The sequence below is a fragment of the Macaca nemestrina genome, chromosome 8 (genome assembly GCF_043159975.1).
Source record: "Macaca nemestrina isolate mMacNem1 chromosome 8, mMacNem.hap1, whole genome shotgun sequence".
In the NCBI taxonomy this organism is placed as follows: Eukaryota; Metazoa; Chordata; class Mammalia; order Primates; family Cercopithecidae; genus Macaca; species Macaca nemestrina.
Window position 1 is genome coordinate 41,010,608 of NC_092132.1, and position 19,873 is coordinate 41,030,480.

The following is a 19,873-nucleotide window of genomic DNA, read 5'->3' on the forward strand; positions in this document are numbered from 1 at the left end:
CAAGCACACAAACACACAGCTAACACATTGTGTGTACTGGAACATTTAATGAAGACTTCTAGCTGGACTGTATTCTGCAGAGCAGACATGTTTTCATTTATTATTTTTTAACTCAATTATGGCAGGCTTTGACCTTGAATACACCATTCTTGAAGGCATTGGGCCATCTTTCCTGCTTAATTTCCTTCCCTTTCTCATTGAAGATGGAGATAAATGAATTTAACTTTATATTCAGTGAAGAGTAATGGCTTGCAGCTTATGATGGTGCCCTTCTGGATTCTAGAGGGGGCCTTTTGTGTGAAATAAAGCGGGGGAAGAATAACTGTCATCCTTGGGTGGTAGGGATTGTAGGGCGTGGGGAGGGAGAAGAAAGGAGGAATCAGGTACCCTTTGGCAAAGAGTGATGGTTATGGCTTATTAGGATAGCTACATCACCAGTAACTGTCTCACAGAAACTATGAGGCATTTTCCCTTGAAGTTGCACATTGTGTATCCTCTGACTCATTTGTGCATTATAATCCTCCTCCTCTTCCTCAAAGAAAGCGTGCGCACACACACATTCACATGCACGTCAGCACAGCAGCCTGGGTTCCTGCTTATAACAGTTGATCAGCCTGAAGATGCTGCTTTTCACGCCTGTTTCTGAGAGTGTCTGTCACTAATGCGCCTGCCACTCCCCACACCCACAAGCATCCCAGTGTGCATTGTGTGGGTCTTGTCCTGGGTGCATAAGTGGAAATGAATATGATTTATGCCATGATTTGTCACTGTGATGTCTTATAACACAACGTCAGGGCTGCAACATGGTGTCAGGGCTGCTGCCTAATGTGGTTCAGGTTGTGCTTTTGCACAGTTACAGGGGCACTCTTCACATCATCGTTACCACGGATATATGTGTATAGTTAGATAGCTAGATATAGATACAGGTAGTAACTATGCCAGTTTTCTAGCATATGATAGCAAAGCACCTTGAGGAACAAATGTCTTTTGCTAATCCACACAAAATCAAACCTGCCATCTGGGCTATTGGGGGAGCGGTACCATAGAGTGAAGAGAAAGGCTTTGGTGTTAAAGTCCTAGTCTGCCACTTATGAGCTGGGTATGACTTTGGGTATGTCATTTAATTTTTCTGAATTTCAATTTTTTTGTTTGTAAAATGGGCATGATAATGCTATTTATTTCCTAGCTTTGTTGTGAGCTTTAAGGTCGTGTCATAAGATGCTTGGTGCATAGTCAGTGTTCAGTAGCACTTAGCATGTAGTAGGTGGTCAGTGGTAATAGATAATAGTAGTAGGTGGTCAGTTTGTGGAATGAGTGGGAGCTCTTATTAGCTATAGCTGTGAGTCAGAAATCTTTGTATAATGACTTAATTCAGACAGGACCAAAAGATATTAGAATTATATTTCATATAAAAACTCTGTCTCCCAGGTTTCTTGCACACCTTTAATTTTCACCACTAAATTTCAGAATGACTAAAATTAAGAAGCTTAGATGGATTGTTTTGGTTAAGAGAGCCTGAGCCTCCAGAACTGACACCTTTTAAAAATTATTAGCAGTGAAACTGTTCAAACAAACCTCCTAAGATCCATTTTGTGGCCTTCAGAAGACATTTGCTTTAAAAAAAAAAAAGTTTGGGCTATGCATGAAAAAAGCTAGCTTTGCTGGTTATGTATGCGTACAGTTTTAACCACTCTTTGTTCCAAGTTGTTTATTTAAACATATTTTCATGCAACTGAACCTTTCAAGTGAACTAGAAATGATTTCTGGGGACTTTACTACTAATAGCTGCATTTTCCCCCAAATTATAAAAGAAAAGCAGCTTAGAATGAATCGCAGTAACCCATTCTATCACTGATCATTTGGCTTGGCCAGAGTAAGCAGTTTATTTTCAGCATTAGCATTGGGCAAAAAATAAGCACCAAGCGAGTCTGTGTGAAAGACATAGGTTTTCCTAACTAAGCACCTGCTGTATTTTTCTTCCTACCTGACATAGATTCTATGTTTTTATATCTTTGACATTTGCTTGTATTATTTACAACTGTATTCCTAGGTTTCAGCACAGTTCCAGGTATATATAGAAGCTCAATAATCATTTGTTGAGTGAAGAAACCAGATACTAATGGACAAATGTGTGATTTAACATTTTTGTCTGAACTTTATCTGCCCATGGAACTGGTTCAAGAGTCATGTTTTACATTTTTTCCCCCTTTGAATTAAAAAGAAGAGAATTCTCAGCACTTCTGTCTTCTTTCCCAAAGCAGTGCTTGACAAAGATGCATTCCAGAGATAGTGGCTAGTTGTGTCACCAGACCTGTCCATGCATATGGTTTACACCAGGTCATATCCTTCTGTGGGTCAAACAACTCTGTTTTTTGGACTCAGACTCATCTCTAATTCCGGCCAGTTATTTTAAAATTATGGCCATTAGTTATGGAGGAAACAGAGGGCAGAGTGAAAATGGTTCAAAAGAAATTTAATATCAGTATCTGAAAAGAATCCCAGGGTCCTTATACTCTTATTGTACAGCAAAGAGCCTTGTCTTCCTACAAAGGCCTTAGAAGAAGTCATTTATAAAAATGGTCCCCTCCCTCGAGAAGACTACAGTGGAAGTCTATTTGGAGGCAGTGAGTAATTCAAGGAAGGGCCTGCATTTTAGTGGCCTGACCGAAACACCAAAAAACTTAAGCTGATTTACTTTTTTTTTTTTTTTTTTTTTTTTAAAGAGCAGACCTTCTCGAAGCATGGTTTCTGGACTAGCAACATCAACATCATCTGGGAAGTTTTTAGAAATGCCAACTCTCAGCCCCTACCTCAGAGCTGCTGCCTCAAAAACTCCAGGAGCTGGGTCCAGCAATCTAGGTTTTCAAAGCCCTCCAGGGACTTCTGATACACATTCAAGTTTGAGAAACACTGGTTTAGAGTCATAGAATTAGATAAGATGTTGGAACTCAGAAAGTCCAATTAGCGACCCCAGATGGAGTTCTCTATAGTATCTCTATAATGCAGATGTTGTAGGTTTGCTTGATTACTGCTGGTTTCAGGGAACTTACTACCTAACCAAACGGTCCATTTCTTTCTGGGATGCCTGTAATTATGAGGACATTCTTCTTTTGGTTGCATTAAAAATTATCTCCTCTTAGCCCTTCACATGTTTATCCTTTGGAATTATGCAGAATGTATCTACATTCTCATATGATAGTCCTTTCATTTATTCATTCAAATGTTTGAAGAAGTTATTGGCTCCCAGTAAGCCTTCCCATCATGAGATATGCATTCCCACGTTCTTCACCAGATCCTTAGGCCCATGAGTAGCAAAATCCCAATGACCTGACCACTCCTGTACCCTACCTTCTCTTGACACACACTTGTCCATGTCCTGCAAACATGTGAGTCCCAGAACTAGACATGTTCCTACCTGTAATACCATCAGAGCAGGAATATCTGAGGCTGATTAGTTTGATAACTAAATGCAGAACTTTGCATTTTTTAAAATAACATTTTTCTTGAATGCACCTTGTACATCCAAAACAGTAATTGTGAGCAACTGCATGAGGTTTTAATATCTTACCACATTTATTCAGTGAGTAACTTAAAAACATATTGGGTCTTCTCTGATGTTTATGTTAAAATGACTAGGATTATAGTAAATGGTTGCTTTCTGTGTTACACTTTTAAGTCTCTTTGAGTAGACAGTAATTTACAATGTCCATAATTTTTTTAAAAAGTACAATTTTAATATAAACAAAAGGTACAAAGAGTACTTTAGCTAACACTTGTGTATTAACTTTCCCAGGCCTGCCTCCTTCCTCATCTCAACAACTACCTAATTTGGTGTTTATCATTTCCATGCATTTCTTTCTATTTACTATATATAGATGCATTTCTAAGGCATGACTATATATTTACATAATATATAATATAAATATTATATATAATTTTTGTGTATTCTTAGCTTCATATGAATTGTACTGTATGTATTGTTCAACTTTCTTAATATTATAATTGTTAGACTTTCCATGTTGAGATGTTGTAGGTTTGTTTTATTCATTTTCACTGCTTTATACTATTCTGCTTTATGAATATACCATAATTGATGATATAGTCTTTTGCTGGTGGACACTCAGGTTGTTTGCAATTTTTCACTATTTCAGACACTCTATGTCTTGTATATATGTGTGAGAGTTTCTCTGGGGTGTTCATCTGTCCCCTGATTTGTTTTACATGAAATACTGTCACATTTTCTCCAATAGAAACATATAAATGTATGGGTCTTTGCAACTAAATGCAGAAATTCCCATTTCTCTCTATTATGCTTTTATCTTGTTCCACATTCATTTATTCAGTCATTACAAACTGTATCTTGGGCCTTGCCATGTGCCAGAGACATGGTAGGTGGTGGAGACAAAGTGATTAGGCATAATCCCATTCTTTACCAGGGTGGAAAGGGCATGGCCAGCAGAGAAGTGGTGGCTTTTGCTTTTTGCCCCAGTTGTCTTTTGAATTGTGATTCTGGTGGTCCAGGTACTAGCTCTCACTGCCAGAGTAAGCCCACCAATCAGAGGGCTCTCTGGCCAGATCTACCACACCAGAGTCACAGAAACAAAGCTGGTAGGCCCTGCAACCCTGGCAGGGGTGGGCCTGGAGCTGGAATGTCAGTTGGGGAGGAAGTGGAGACAACAAGACTCCGGACTCCTTCCAGTCCCCTGAGACAACACAGCCGAATATTCACCTATTTGGTGACTTGAGTCTGCACCTATTTCATCATTCTAACTGCACACACAGTGCTTGAAATATATAATATTGGCACCCACCCAAGACACATGCACATCAAGTTTTCACAAACATTCGCATTGGCCCTTGATTTCCTGAGCTCATCACATAGAAGCTAAGATCTGTGAATCTGAGGTCAGTGCTTTCTTTCTGTGCTCCAGGGCAACAGATTGCGCGTTCTGTCCTTGGTTACAAGTGTGCACTTGGCAGGAGCACGGCCTGCATCCCTGCAAATCTGCCAACACTCCTGGACATCGGTTCCAAGCCTGTCCTTCTGGCGGCGGGGCTTCTTTGAACACCAGCAGGCGGTTGACTTCTAAGTTTAAAAGATTTCATGTACCTGCAGAACACTTCCTTGGTGCCCTCCCCAAAAAAAGTGACCTGTGCCAACCAGAGAGCATTTGGGAAGGAGAGTCAGAGTACATCAGGTTTATTTCGCAGCTGCAGCTGGAATCACATTAAACTTATTGCCTAATTTCCTTTGTCTAACTTGATTTCTCTTTGGCTGGGAGGCAAATAGATCGATATTGGTTTTTTTATGCTGAGGTTATGTTGTCTGAAGGAAATTTTCCATTGGTTCACTATGCCTGCCTTTAGTCAGGTAACTGGGGCCGCGATCTGTCTGAGCAAGGAAGGGCTCCCCAGATGTGCTCTCAAGGCCTGCTGTCTGCATGGAGGAGGTGCCTCCTGGAGGGGGTCACAGGGGCTGCCCCTCGCAGGGTAGAGCTGAGCGTTTGTGCTGGGCTCTCAGCACGTTTCTCTGGCTGTCTTCTAATAAACAGCTTTGTTTTATCTTTTCCTTTCCTGTGAAGTCCTTTTCTCCCTATGTTTTCTCTATCATTTTGTATATTTGCAATGCTCTTTCCCTCTCCACAATTTCTTAAAGGTGGTTTCTTCATGTTTTTGTTATGTTTTCTTCCTGTGAGCCCCCCACTATCATCCTGTGCTATGATTGTTCCCTCTTCTTCTCACTCGGGAAGGGAAATGTTCATACTTTGCTCAGTTCTGTCCTCCTGCCAGGCGTTTATTTAAGAGAGCTAAGTTTCTGGAGGCAAAATAATGAGAAGGCAATTTACCCACAAGAAAAACAAATGGAGCCTTTATCTGTGTAGAAGGATTGCTGAATTCCTCACATGGTGGAGGTGAGGGGGTGAGGACAATGTTAATCAGTTATCTGAAAACACATATTGATTGCATGTTCATTGTGTGTAAGAAATGTGTGACAAATTATGAGTACTGTGGGAGACATAAATATAAGGTGTAATACCTCTCATCAGAGGGGTTGCATTTTGGTGAGACAAAGTTATAAACATAGTGAAGGATAACTAAGTTTTGGAAGAGAAAAATATCAGCTCAACACATCAGTACCAGAGATGGAGGAGGTCTCATGTGCTGGTCTCCTTGACAAAGGAGAAGACTTCACAGATGACTGGTTTGGGCTTGGGAAGGGGCTTTGCACTAACCGTATCCTTGAAGATGGCTCTGGATAGGTGGATGGGGACAGTAAAGTCATCCAGATGGTGGAGTCAGGGGCAAATGAGGAAAATGGGAAAGATACAGTCATGGGGTAATAAAAACTGGAGAATGAGCAGAGGGTCAGGATGGGAAGGAGTTGAAGATGAGATTTGTCCTGGTCAGACTACCAAAGGCTTTGAATGTTAGGTGAAGTATAGCAGATTTTATGTGAGGGAGCATGAGCTATTGAATGTCTTTGAGTGAGGGTTTGAGTTGATCCAAATCTGTGCTTCCCAATTTGCCTGGCACCAGTAGAAAATGGTGTTGTTTGTAGAGTACATGGCTGTAAAGAGAAGGGACTTTGGAGATGGGGAGGAGGATGTAGCATAACCAACTCACCCTGGTTTGCCTGGGACTTTCCTGGTTTGAACACTGAAACTCCCATGTCCTTGGCAACGCTCTCGGTCTAAGCCTAAGCTGTGATTGTCACTCTAGGAAGTTGCTTTTGGTCAAAGGTGTTGGTCTAGAAGCTCTACCCATACCTGATCACCCTAGGGTCTGAGGGTCTAGACCGGTCGGCTGGGGAAATCTGACTAAATCGTATTTTAGGGTGATGAGTGTGTAGGATGGATTGGAGTCAGGGAGAATGGTTAGGAGGCTATTGTAGGAGTCTGGCCTGAGGGAATAAGTCAAGATGACAGCAAACAAAATCAAGGCCTGGAAAATGGGGATAAAAATGAATTAATTTAGGTTGGTGAAAAATTGGAAATGGAAAGAGAGGAGTCAGAAGTGACTTCAAAGTAACTGCAGCCTTGCTCATGTATGAACCAAGCATTTATCGAGTGCCAGCTGGATGCAATACATTGTACTCAAAGTTGAGTGAAAAAATTATTACCCTAAGGGAACTTAGGATCTAATTAGACAGATAAGAAACACCCCAAATAACTCAAATCACTATAATACAAGGTAAAAGATTAGGCCCAATAGTTAAGGGACATGCCATTTAGAGCCAAATTAGGCAACTGTAATTAAATCTGAACTGTACCAGTACAGGCTGCAGGACCTTGGGCAAGTGACTGCCCTCTTCAAGGCTCTTTCCTCCCCAGCAAAATGTAGATATGATAATAATTGTAGCAACTTTTGGGGCTTTTTGAAAAGAGTTAATACCTTTAATATGGTGCCTGGCATATAGTAGAACTTTAAAAAGCATTAATATCATGATCACGTATAAAGTGATAAAGCACTAGAGAGTTATCAAGAGAGTTATCACTAGGGAGATACCAAAGTAAATGACTTTTATAATGTGGGATTCTAGGAAAAAGCTTAGAAAAATTCAACAATTATCCCAAATTTCAGTTTGTTTGGTCAATCACAGTTTCGCCCCTGTTTATACATTTCCTCTCCTGCATATTTAGTTTGTATTTTTAGAAGATTTTTTTATTTTTTATTTTAATTAATTAATAATTAATTTCTCTGTTACCCAGGCTGGAGTACAGTGGCGTGATTTTGGCTCACTGCAACCTCTGCCTTCCTATTTCAAGCAATTCTCCTGCCTCAGCCTCCTGAGTAGCTGGAATTACAGGTGTGCACCACCATGCCCAGCTAATTTTCACATTTTTAGTAGAGACAGGGTTTCACTGTGTTGGCCAGGCTGGTCTTGAACTCCTGACCTCAAGTGATCCACCCACCTCAGCCTCCCGAAGTGCTGGGATTACAGGCATGCGCCACTATGCCTGGCCCTGCACATTTAGTTTGTGATTGGCATGTTGGTGAGGCACAGTGGTAACCACAATTTTAGTAGAATGCCCCTTAGACATTTAATTACACAGTGCCATTAAACATGTTTGACTGGGCGCAGTGGCTCATGCCTGTAATCCCAGCACTTCAGGATCATGAGGTCAGGAGTTTGAAATTAGCCTGGCCAACATGGAGAAACCCCGTCTCTACTAAAAATACAAAAATTAGCTGAGAGTGGTCGTGGGCGCCTGTAATCCCAGCTACTTGGGAGGCTGACGCAAGGGAATCATTTAAACGTGGGAGGCAGAGGTTGCAGTGAGCCAAGATCATGCCATTGCACTCCAGCCTGGGAAACAAGAGTGAAACTCCATCTCATAAAAACAAAAACACATGTTTGGAGGATCCAAATATATTTTAGAATCCTTTGATTTTTAAAGGCACTCTGTCTGACAGCATGGACTAGTGGCCTCTATATAATTTTTTTTTTTTTTTTTGAGACGGAGTCTCGCTCTGTCGCCCAGGCTGGAGTGCAGTGGCCGGATCTCAGCTCACTGCAAGCTCTGCCTCCTGGGTTTACGCCATTCTCCTGCCTCAGCCTCCCAAGTAGCTGGGACTACAGGCGTCTGGCTAGTTTTTTGTACTTTTTAGTAGAGAGGGGGTTTCACCGTGTTAGCCAGGATGGTCTCGATCTCCTGACCTCGTGATCCACCCGTCTCGGCCTCCCAGAGTGCTGGTATTACAGGCTTGAGCCACCGTGCCCGGCCTAATTTTTTTAATGTTAGGTCCTTAATTTAGATTTCATAGTAATGGGTAACTTAAAGCTTTAACATTTTTTGCTATTTGAAAACTTAAAACCAAATTTCTTATTTTTCTGTTGAATGGATTACTAAAAGAAAATTACTGTTTCAAAGGGTACAATCTTTTGAAGCACAATCTCTTGCTTTTCCTTTTATTTTTGCTACTTTTGCAAGTAAAAATTGTTACCTTTCAGCTATGAATGACATACATTTGAGCACTAAGGAAATTGAACACTTTTTCATGTTTATTAGTCATTGAGGTTTTTTTCTTATGAAGAAATATCTATTCATGTCCTTTGTTCATGTTTCTTTTGGTAACATAATATTATTTGTGTCTTTATTTAAATGGTCTGTCACATTTCTTGCAAAATCCCTAAGGCTCTTTTGAGAAATAAATGCTATAGTTACATGAAAGTGTTTTGTATAAACTGTAAAGTACTACAAGCATGTTACTATTATGGAAACATTGACTTTGTTCACTAAGGTATGTCAGAATCATATTTATAACAAAGAGATTCTTCCAAATGCAGAAGTAGCATGACTAGGCGTGAGCTCCATGGGGGCAGAGATCTTTATCTTTGTTCACTGCTGTATCCTGAGCACCTAGAACCATGGCTGGCATGGAGTAGGTGATTAATAAATGCATGTAAAATGAATGAGTATGTGATAAACCCATTGAATGGTAGGGAGTTTCTACATTCTTCCATCAAGATGACTTTTTTTTTTTTGTCTGTCTTAAGCCAGAAGTGAATAGGGTTGTATATAGTTCATGGGCTAGAGCTATGGAATAGTGGTCTTAAGATTCTGGACATAGGAAACTCATTTCTTAGAACCTAACTTTCTTTATGGTAACATTTTAAGCCTAATTAATATACTATTCTCCCTCATTTAAGAGAGAAACCAGAGACAAGAAGAGTTTAATGATCCAAGAATGATTTTCAACAATAATAAAAGACCAAGTGGTACTTTTGTTTTCAATACAGCAGTGTTTCCAATTCCTAAAATATGGCAAACCTTTTCTTCTCTTCTCATGCCTCATTTATTGTTTTTCTGTTACCTATGAGAACAAATTGAATGCATGGCCAAAAAGAAAACATGACAACATGCCTTCAATGGATTCATTTTTTGGTTGCCTATTTTTGGGGAAAGGTTTTGTATAGAAGTTTATGCTAATGAGTATAATCTCTTATGTAGATCTAAATTCCACTACCACAGGTATGTGGCGCCATCTTTTTTTTCTAATGTTTTCCTGCTCTGTTTTTATCCCTAATTATCCTACCACCTGTTAACTTTTTCCTTTTAAAGTGCTTTAGTATTTCTGGAAGAAGAGGGGTTAAAATTTTATATAAATGTGCATTTGACTCTAGACTTGTGTTCTGGATGGATCGCTTATAGTGAGAGACACTATACAGTGGGTAAGCACATAGTATTTGAGTCATATACACTCATATTATGCTCTGAGGTGAGTTACTTGGCTTCTCTGAGCCTCTATTGCTTCATTTATAAGTATGAGAAAACTCTGCTTCCATAGGGTTAAATAAAATAATGAGGATTGAATAAAATAATGTATGAAAAACTTCTCACATAGTGTTTAATAGCATGCAGTAAATGGAAGCTCCAATTGAATACTTTTCCTTATTAGCATCATTTTCATAATAGATGGCCTTGGCCATGGCTTCCAACCACTGAAGTGAAATTAGTAAATGTAAGAAAAGAAAGTGAAAATGTCAAGGGTGAATGCTGTTGGAAGCAAAACGATCAGGAAACTATTCCGAGAATAACCTAGCCAGGATATATTAGTCAGGGTTCAATCAGAAAAGTAGATCCACTTGGATGTCTGTGTGTGTGTGTGATTATACATATGCATATGTGTGCATATATACATGCATAAATATACACATACACATGCATATGTATGACTTGACCTTCCACACTCATAGGGGCTGGACTCTCTGCAAGGTTGCTGCCTTCATGTCTGATGCTGGAGCCTGCAGACCAGTGGTCAGGAAGGGAAGATGGAGGTGAAGTGGGAAGAGCAAGGACCAGGTCGAACCCCGACCAGGAGCTGGAGCCCCACAGGGAAAGATGGAGACCTAAGCCTGTTCTTGTTGCCTTTGCCCTGGGTATGTGGTGTGAGTGGCTGCCTTTGGTCATGGGACCAAAGTCACACACCTGGCCCAGGAGTCGGAGCAGGTGAAGGAGGATCCAGGGGGAAGGTGGAGCATTGCAAACCTGACCACATTCTCACACCACAAGATGAGTCAGCAGGTATCATGTGTGCAAAATGGCTGCTGTGTCACTTCTGCCCTCCACCAGAGCTCTAGGTGTAGATGCCATTATCAATGCAGGTAACCATTTTAAGAAGAAAACAACGGAGGTTCAGAGAGGTTAAATAATTTGCCCCAGTTCACACATCTGGAAAGGACAGAGCTGGGATTCAGAGCAGGCCTGCTTGACTGCAGTATCTAGACTCTTAACCACTGCAGAGCTTACAGCCTCTTAGAAGGGCAGGCAAGGAAGGAGCACTTACAGCACAGGGGTTCGTATTTGGTCTCTGGAGCCCGACTGCCCGGGTTGGTAATCTGTCCCTCCACTTATTGACAGGGTAGCCCAGGGGGAGTTACTTCACCTTGGTTTGCTTCAATTTCCTTGTCTGTCAAAGGAGAATGATCATAATGCCCATATCAAAGGCTGAGAGTTGATACATGTGAATTCTTTGCAACAGTGCCCAGAGTTTTAAGCACCCCACGAACTTGGCCGAGCAAGTCAGCGGATCCTGGAGCATCTGGCTGTGGCGGGCAGCTCATCGTGCCCTCCTGGGCGCTGCTCCCCTCCACCCCCTCCAGCATGGATGCCCTCAGGCGTGCTCCCTGGTGAAGCTGAGTCAGTTTCAACGTCTGCAGTTCTGCAGCTTTTCAGCATCACCACCTTGGATTAGCCTTGTGCCTGTTCCAGGCCGACAGAGGTGATGTTACAGTGACTACATAAGCGCCAGCTGACTGTGCTTCCTGGAAGCAGACACCTTTTAGATTGGCCAAAGCTCAAACCATACAACTTAGTTGCTAATTGGGACCCTGAGGCTGAGCTTCTAGCTCTGACAGCCTCCAAGATGCTCTATTTCAGGAGTGTCAATGAAACGCTAGCATGCACCACCGCTGGAAGAGATGATTAGCTGTCACCAAGTTCTCAGATGGAAAGTAGATAATTACTGTTAAAATTCCAGTATCAGGTAATTGAATGAGTGAAGAGTATAGTGCTTTCGTCCTTTGAGCAGGGGATGAACACTGATGGCTGGAGTATTGGGGCAGGAGAATGGAGTGGGGTCAGTGTCAGCCTGCTAAGTTTGATTTCTGGCTCTGCTGACTCAGGACAAGTTACTCAAGCTCTCTGAGTCTCTGTTTTCTCATCTGTTAAACGGAAATACGAATGTGGATTGTTGAGAGACTCAGTGAGGCAATGTACCTGAAAGTACTTGGAATACAGAGATGCTTCATGGATAGTGGCCACACCTGACGCTGTGGGGACGGTCATTGGTGTCCCTCTGCCACTGTAACTTTTAGTGGTTACTTTTTTTCCCCCATCCCTTTTGTTCTCGCTCCCTTTAGGTCCTTGACTGTCATTTTTTTTTCTTATTTGTGGCTCTGTCACACCAAATTTTAGGTCTTCCAATTACTCTTCAGGAGCCTTGTGTTGTTATTGTTGCTTTTTGCTTGTTTGTTTGTTTTTGCCACTGGAGACATTCAGAGCAGGGGAAAAGCAAACTTTTTGTAAAGAGTCACATAGTACTTTTTTTTTTTGGCTTTGTGGGCCATATGGACTGTGTTGCTAGTGCTCAACTCTGCTGTTGTAGTGCAAAAGCAGCAACAAATAATATGTAATGAATATGTAAATGAATGTGACTGTGTTTCAATAAAACTTTTTTTGCAATGCAGGCTGTGGGCCGGATTTGGCCTGTGGGCCATGGTTTGCCAAGCTCTGGTTTAGAGATTTGAAGATTTCAGACTCCTCTCATTGAATATCCAAGGTCATCTCTTCAGATGGACATCCTGATCTCCAGTTCACACTAAGGAGCCTTTGATGCCTCGAAGGCTTTTTGCCTTATTTTGCCACAGCACAGTCTTCAGACAGTGAAGCAGGAAGTTACTTTGTTATTCACAACTCTTATTTTGTTTACTCATTTAAGTTTAGAAGATTCTAAACAAATTCCACTTAAACACTTAGATCTTAAGTGACTTCATCAATTCAAAACTGACGGGTGGTTTTGAGCAGTGAGCATTAGGTAAAACTTCCTAGCCTTGGCAGAAATATATAAGCTTGGTACTAGTACAGTGAGCGTTGCATGGTTACTAACTGTCTCAGGTCACTTCCAAAAGAGCTTACAGACCCTGCATTGAGGTTCAAATAAGCTGGGAACCCTTTTTACTACACAAATCTGAGTTCAAGATCTAGTTTTTCCATGTGCCAACTGTGTCTTAGGCAACCTTATTCAGCCTTAGTGTTCTCATCCACAAAATAGAGATAATAATAATAATATTGATATATGTTTATCGTGAGGATTAAAGATAATGCTTTTAATGCCTAACTCAGAGCAAAGAGGCCATAAATATTTGTTATGCCTATTATAAGAACATGTTTGTGACGGCTTTGGAGTTTCTGAGTGCCCCTTCAGCTGTGACGTGGGAATAGAATCAAGGGCATTTATGTTTCTGTTTGCCTTGTTACCTTCTCAGGAAAGTTGGAGGCCAGGTCTTGATTCTTAGGATTGCAGAACTTGAAGTTCTCCTGACCTTTAAAGGAGTGCTGCAGCCCATTTTTGTGGATTTCACACAAGCATTCTGGGTTTCATGGTTGTCTGGCTTGACCATAGACTTTCCTTCTCTCTTTTACTAACATACCTCACTCCCTGGTTGTCAGCAAGTTATTTTCCAGTGTCAAACTACATTTCATCTGTCAGCATTTATGCTTACTAACTCTTTTCATTTCCCTCAGTAGGGATGGAGGGAAAATAGGTCATCTTCTTCCTTTCAAAAAAAGAGTAAAGTTTGTAAGTCCCCCAGATATTTCTGTTATCCAGCTTCTCTTTTCCATCCCTTAAATTGACAGCCCTCCTTCCTGTCTTCCCTTCACAGTCTAGTCATTCCGTTGGGGGAGGTTAGGACGGGGACTTGCTCCCAGAGCTCCCAAGAAGGTGGTGGGCCGCTTGCAAAATGGCGGCAGGCCACTTCCAAGATGGTGGTAAGCCTCGTGTTCTCTGACCTGGGGTTCTTGGCCTCACGGATTCCAAGGAATGGAAGCTTGGGCCATGCAGTGAGTGTTGTAGCTCTATTAGAAGCCTGGGTCATGGAAGAGAACTGTGGAACCCAGTGACTAGTGTCCAGCTCTATTAGGAGGAACCCAGGCGCTTAGCCATGCAGGAACAATGGCAAGCCTTTAGCCCCCTCGGAGTGGCAGTGGGCACCTCACTGGATCAGGAGCACAGCGGACACCCTGTCAGATCTGGAGGGATGGAAGTCAGCCGCATGTCTGTGACTGCGGCAAACAGCAGTGGTGGACAGGGAGCGAAAGCTCAGCTCAAGCCGTAACAAACACGGACCAGAAGACAGTGCAGTTGCAAGGTGAATACAGTGAAAACAGAGCTCCCATACAAAGGGAGGGGACCCAAAGAAGGTAGCCATTGCCGGCTTGAATGCCTGGGTTTATATCCCGATCATTGTCCCTCCCACTGTGCTCACAGGTGATGGATGATTGGCTATTTCTTTTTACCTCCTGTTTTTGCCTAATTTGCATTTTAGTGAGCTCTTTTTACTACCTGATTGGTCGGGTGTGAGCTAAGTTGCAAGCCCCGTGTTTAAAGGTGGATGCGGCCACCTTCCCAGCTAGGCACAGGGATTCTTAGTTGACCTAGGAAATCCGGCTAGTCCTGTCTCTCAATTCCTTTTTCTTCCTAAAATATGGAGCTAAAGCTAAACATACCAATAAGTCCCTGGCCTATTGTATACTTTCAGGAAGGATGTTATGTGAGTTTTACCCAGTGTATTTCCATATAGGAAACTGACATCTTTTCCTGCTCAAGTTGTCCCCATAGTCTGTCAAGCAGTGTCAGCTTGCCAAAGGCAAGACAGCTTCCTGGGAAGGATGACAATAAAATTATAAGACCAAGTTCACACGTGACCCCAGAAAGTTATTTCTAACTCTCACCAGTATGTCAGGCCAATAGCCTGGCTTTCCAAAAGCTAATAATCATACCTTACCTATAAGTACTTATCTGTTTAATATTCATAAGACATACATCCTAGTATCATGCTAGGTTGACTGATTCACATTCAGTTCCTGTTCCTTAAAGACACTAAATTATTTTTAGTTTCCCACTTCCTGAAAACTACCATATAGAACATGGAATATTTATGCTAAGTAGAAATCCAGAAATTTGCTAATAGCTTATTTGCAGATAAACAAATACATATATAAAATGCCTCTGTTTGCTCAGTACTATGTGAGGCATAGGAGGTGAAGGACACGGTACCTACATACAAGGTCAGCTTGCTCATGTCTAAATCCAATTTATCTCACCATGATCTACATCACCATCCATGACCTATATTACATACCTCCAAGGACAAAATACCAGAGTGAAATTTATTCCTTTAAGTCAATGTTTGGGGAGCATTTTTATAAACCTGCATTAAGTATTTTGTCATCTACTAAGCACCGGTAGAGTTCCAAGTTATTGTCCAATTTAGATTTAATAATGTGGCTGAGGCAATTCCCATTTTCTCTTCTGCAGGAGGCGGGTGTAGAAGTCTAAATAGAGGGTGGAAGATTGATGGGTGCAGTGAGTGGCAACTTTGCTTAATAATGACAATGTACTTGAAGCAGCACCATTTAGCATTTCCAGAGATGTGGCTGCTTTGCTCCCCATTTATATAACTTGTCACATCTAAGAAATTGACAGAAGAGGTAGTTTGAAATAGACAGAACACACGTTTAAAAAAAAATCTTCTATGGTGATTACATCAAGAATGACTGGTCAATTTTGGCTTAAGGAGTTCTTAATAGCATCCTAAATCCTTTACTGCTAAACAGAAAACAGACCAAGAAACATTATGGAGTATGAAACAAGCTGCTTCCTATTTATTTTCTGGTGGATTAAGAATGTTTTCATCAACTGCATGCTTTCCAGGTAGCTTCCCATAAAGCTTTCAAGGGGCAGTATTGTCTAGTGGTTAAGAGCACAACCTCTGAAGCCAAAGGCCCAGGCTTGTATCACACATCATATTCATATCTCAGCTACGTGAATTTACTAGCTATGTAACATGGGGTGAATGTTATTAATCTTTCTGTGCCTCATCATCCTCATCTAGCCCATGGGAATAATAATAATAATAATAATACCTACCTCATAGGAAGATGTCATGATTATTATTGTTTCACATTGAATATATAAGGCATCACACAACACAATGTAGAGAGATGACGTATATTTTTAAAGATGCCACTAATAATCCTGACATGATTCTATTAACTTTTTTTGTTTCTCATGGCAACCTGGTAAGAATCTATCTGTTGCAAGGCCAAAGTGCCTGAGTGGGACAGAATAGAACAGAATACCTAAAACAAGTCATTTCTCTGGGGTTGGGGAGACCCACATTACTCTAATCAATTCTCTTCCTCTCCACAATGTTCCCCCGAATGCACACGGGTGGTGTTGCTGTCTTCTGCAGGCTCCACTTCAGTGATTTTCTCATCTGTGAGAGCACGCGGCTCTTTGACAGAAAGCTATTCGCAAAGGGACAGAATGTTTTTCTGCAGCTGTGATGTGAGTGGTATCAAAGTCATTGGCTAAGTTGGAAAACAGCTTAATGTTTTCAGGGCTTCTGCTTCCGTATCTGCTTCTGCCTTGGAGACGTATATAATTGGGACTCAGTGAGACAGCCTTGACACCCCTCTGCAGCGAGACGTGCCTCTTTCCAATAGGCTTAAAGTGAGCTTAACAAAGAGTAGCTTTTGCCTAGGGGCAGAGTGACCATGGACAACACCCTTTCTGTGAATCTGCTAATGAAGAGTCAGCGGCCAGGAACTCAGCCTCACTCCCTAGATGGTCAGCCTTTCATCATTCTGTATCCTTCCTGTTGCTGCCAGAGCAGGCCAAAATCCTAGCTGTCCAATCAATCATTAGAGAGAATGTATTTCTCACAATTGCCACTCTCTTGAGCTGCTTTGCATTTGGTAATTTTGAAAACTGTTTAGTAATGAATCTTGCAGCTCTTTGCTTTTGCCTACAAATGGAGTGAGAACATCGCCCCACATCTGCATCTGTTCTGCAGAAAGATTTAGTTGAAAATATCTTCTTGGTTCTTTCTGAGTCACAGGCCTTTTGAACTCTGCCTCAGAAACATCCATGGGTTCTTCATTAAGGGAATTATTCTCCAGAGAACAAGGTGTCTATCAGTCAGGGACTTTGGTTGCAAACCCTGGTAACTAACCTGTGCTCACTTCAGTGAAAACACACTCTGTGGGAAGGCCATGGGGAGCTCACAGATGGAAGGCACAGTCCCTGCTCTGGCTTGGAATGGTTGGAGCCCAGGGCGGCCCCAGGCAGCTTGCAGAAGGAATTGGTCTGAGCTCAGGGGTGTACCCTCCAACCGCTTTTAATCATTTTTGTCACCCTGCAAAATATTCTAAATTACTGGGAAAGAGAATGCAATTACCCATCTCTTGGTTAGGGAAAAGCAGAAAACCATGCCTAAGGATCTTGTCAGATTATCTCCAAAGCAGGAAAGTAGTTTCTTAAAGAAAAATTGGGGTGCTGATGCCAGAAGATGGGAGAATGGACGTCAAGGGGCCGAACCACAGTTCTTGTTCTTCTGCATGTCTCAGGATGGGATAGTGTGTGGGGCCCACTTAAAAACTTAGATACACTGCAAAAGATACATGATGCCTGCTCCAAATATCTCACAGTGTCACTGCACCCCAATGACAATAGTGTATTAGTCCATTGGCTGAATCTCTTAGTCAGAGCCTGGATGTGGGTTTTCTTGCTTTTTTTTTTTTTTTTTTTCAGATGGAATCTCACTCTGTTGCCCAGGCTGGAGTTCAGTGGTGCCATCTTGGCTCACTGCAACCTCCATCTCTCGGGTTCAACTGATTCTCCTGCTTCAGCCTCCTGAGTAGCTGGGATTACAGCCATGTACCACCATGCCCCGCTAACTTTTATATTTTTAGTAGAGACGGGGTTTCGCCATGTTGGCCAGGCTGGTCTCAAACTTCTGACCTCAAGTGATCTGCCCGCCTCGGCCTCCCAAAGTGCTGGGATTACAGGCATGAGCCACCATGCCCGGCCTGTTTTCTTGCTTTCTTCCAAGATTGTCTCCCAGCCTTCAAAGCATTGTCTGCTCATCGGATGACATGAGGTCCACCAGCTCTGCAGGGGAGGTCATTGAGTCTGACTTTGACCTTCACACCTGGACCTCAGCTGCTTCAGGAGAAGCCACTTTGGGCAAATTAGAAGAACCTGGGGGATGTTTCATTACAGTGAAAGGGAAGCACAGGGTGAGTTTTGAAAGGATGGGTCTGTTCCCATGTGCTATATGACAATGGCCCTAGAAAGGTGTTAAGATACTGCACTAACCACCTCTGTCCAGAGCCTCTCTTACGGACAATGCCTGGAGGGCAGTTGGGCTCAGCCTTCACATTCAAGAAAGACCTCAGATTTGTGCTTTTCAAATTATCACGAAAGCAGATTCTTCTAAAAGTCCCATAGGTACATTGCAAGAATTGAAAGAAAAAACTGTGTCAGGCAGGGTTCTTAGCTGCAATCAAGAGAAATCCACTCTAAATAGTTAAACAAAAAGGGAATGTATCGAAGGATACTGGGTGGCTCATAGACTCTCCAGGAGGGCTGGAGGAGCAAGCTGAGAGGTGGAACAGCCAGGACTGATGCCCCAGGCATCCCACAGGGCATCAGAGAACTCTGATCCTGCTCCTAGGCACAGATACTGTAGATCACCTCACTGTGGTGGAGCTCAGATCCTACTGCTAGAATCTCTGTCACAGCTGGCCCTAAACCCAGGATTGACCCATCTCTGTCCTCCACATGGATTCCTGTGGTAGCTGCTTCCTGTGTCACCAACTTGCCAGGCAAAGTCTGGTGCTAGGGCATCATTTTGAAGGAGCCCAGGTCACATGCCTGGGCCCCAGCTGCAAAGAAGGCTGGGAAGACATGTTTTTGGCTTCTGCCATGGGGAGAATTCCCAGAGGAAGTGTGCTCAAAGGAATGACAGATGTCCTTACAAAGATGTGTGACTCTGAACTTGCATTTCTTCCAATAATGGACCACATCTCCCAAACTGCACAACAAATGCATAGATTTTAAATACCGTTTGGTAGTAATCTGATATATCATGTGATGATATTGTTTTGTATTATTATGTTTAAAACAATCTAGAATTAAATATTGAAATTGTACCACAATTTTAAAACTTTCTTATGGCAGGGTTACAAATATAACAGTATTCTCAAAAGTTGAAAGTGGTTTCTGCCTCTCACAAGTTCATTCAATATTAAACTACGTGAACCTTGGGCAAGTTCTGAAACAGCTCTATTTCAGCATTATCATCTTGGAAAGGTAGTAATAATACTGAGCTGTGTGCTTATTACAGTTGGTAATATTAGAATCGCCAAGTATTTATAGGTATTAGTGAACAAGTATTTCATATAAGCTAAGATGCCACTAAGAATGATAGTTATAACAATTTTACTTATTTATTCATTACTAATTAACCTGGACAGCATGCTAGAGAACCCAGCAGAAATGGACTGGATGTTTACCTCTCATTTACTTCAGTGTTGTGTTCCCAAAACACAGTCATGTCCCAGAGGACAGTGGAGGCAGGAATTTAAATTGACCTGACTAAACAGGAAGACAATCATGCAATCTTTTTATTTGATCATCACATAAACATTTATAAAGCACGTAGTATGTGCTGAAGCTAAACCAACCTAGTCTCTTTCTTAAAACGTGCACCAAGTAGGAAAAGAGAGCCTTGTCAAGAGACCATTGTGATACTTTCAGATAATGCTAAACGACCGAGGAAAATGTTCAGTTTCACCCTGTG

General features: G+C 41.9%; 1 protein-coding gene across 11 annotated transcripts in view; it reads left to right on the plus strand.

The window, feature by feature from the left end:
• The window catches only part of LOC105476005 (dihydropyrimidinase), a 94,858-nt gene that overhangs the window by 50,070 nt on the left and 24,915 nt on the right, over nt 1-19,873 (plus strand). The window contains exon 9 of one of the 11 annotated variants that reach the window (XR_983778.3): nt 2,724-3,911. The exons of 8 other annotated variants lie outside the window; for them this stretch is intronic. Coding sequence is in view for 1 of the 3 variants with exons in the window: in XM_011731572.3 (XP_011729874.2) it covers nt 2,724-2,757 (34 nt within the window). In the remaining 2 variants the exon portion in view is untranslated. Of the gene's footprint in view, nt 1-2,723; nt 3,912-19,873 lie in introns of those variants that run through there. 2 more of the 11 variants (XR_983779.3, XM_011731572.3) reach the window with 2 other exon arrangements.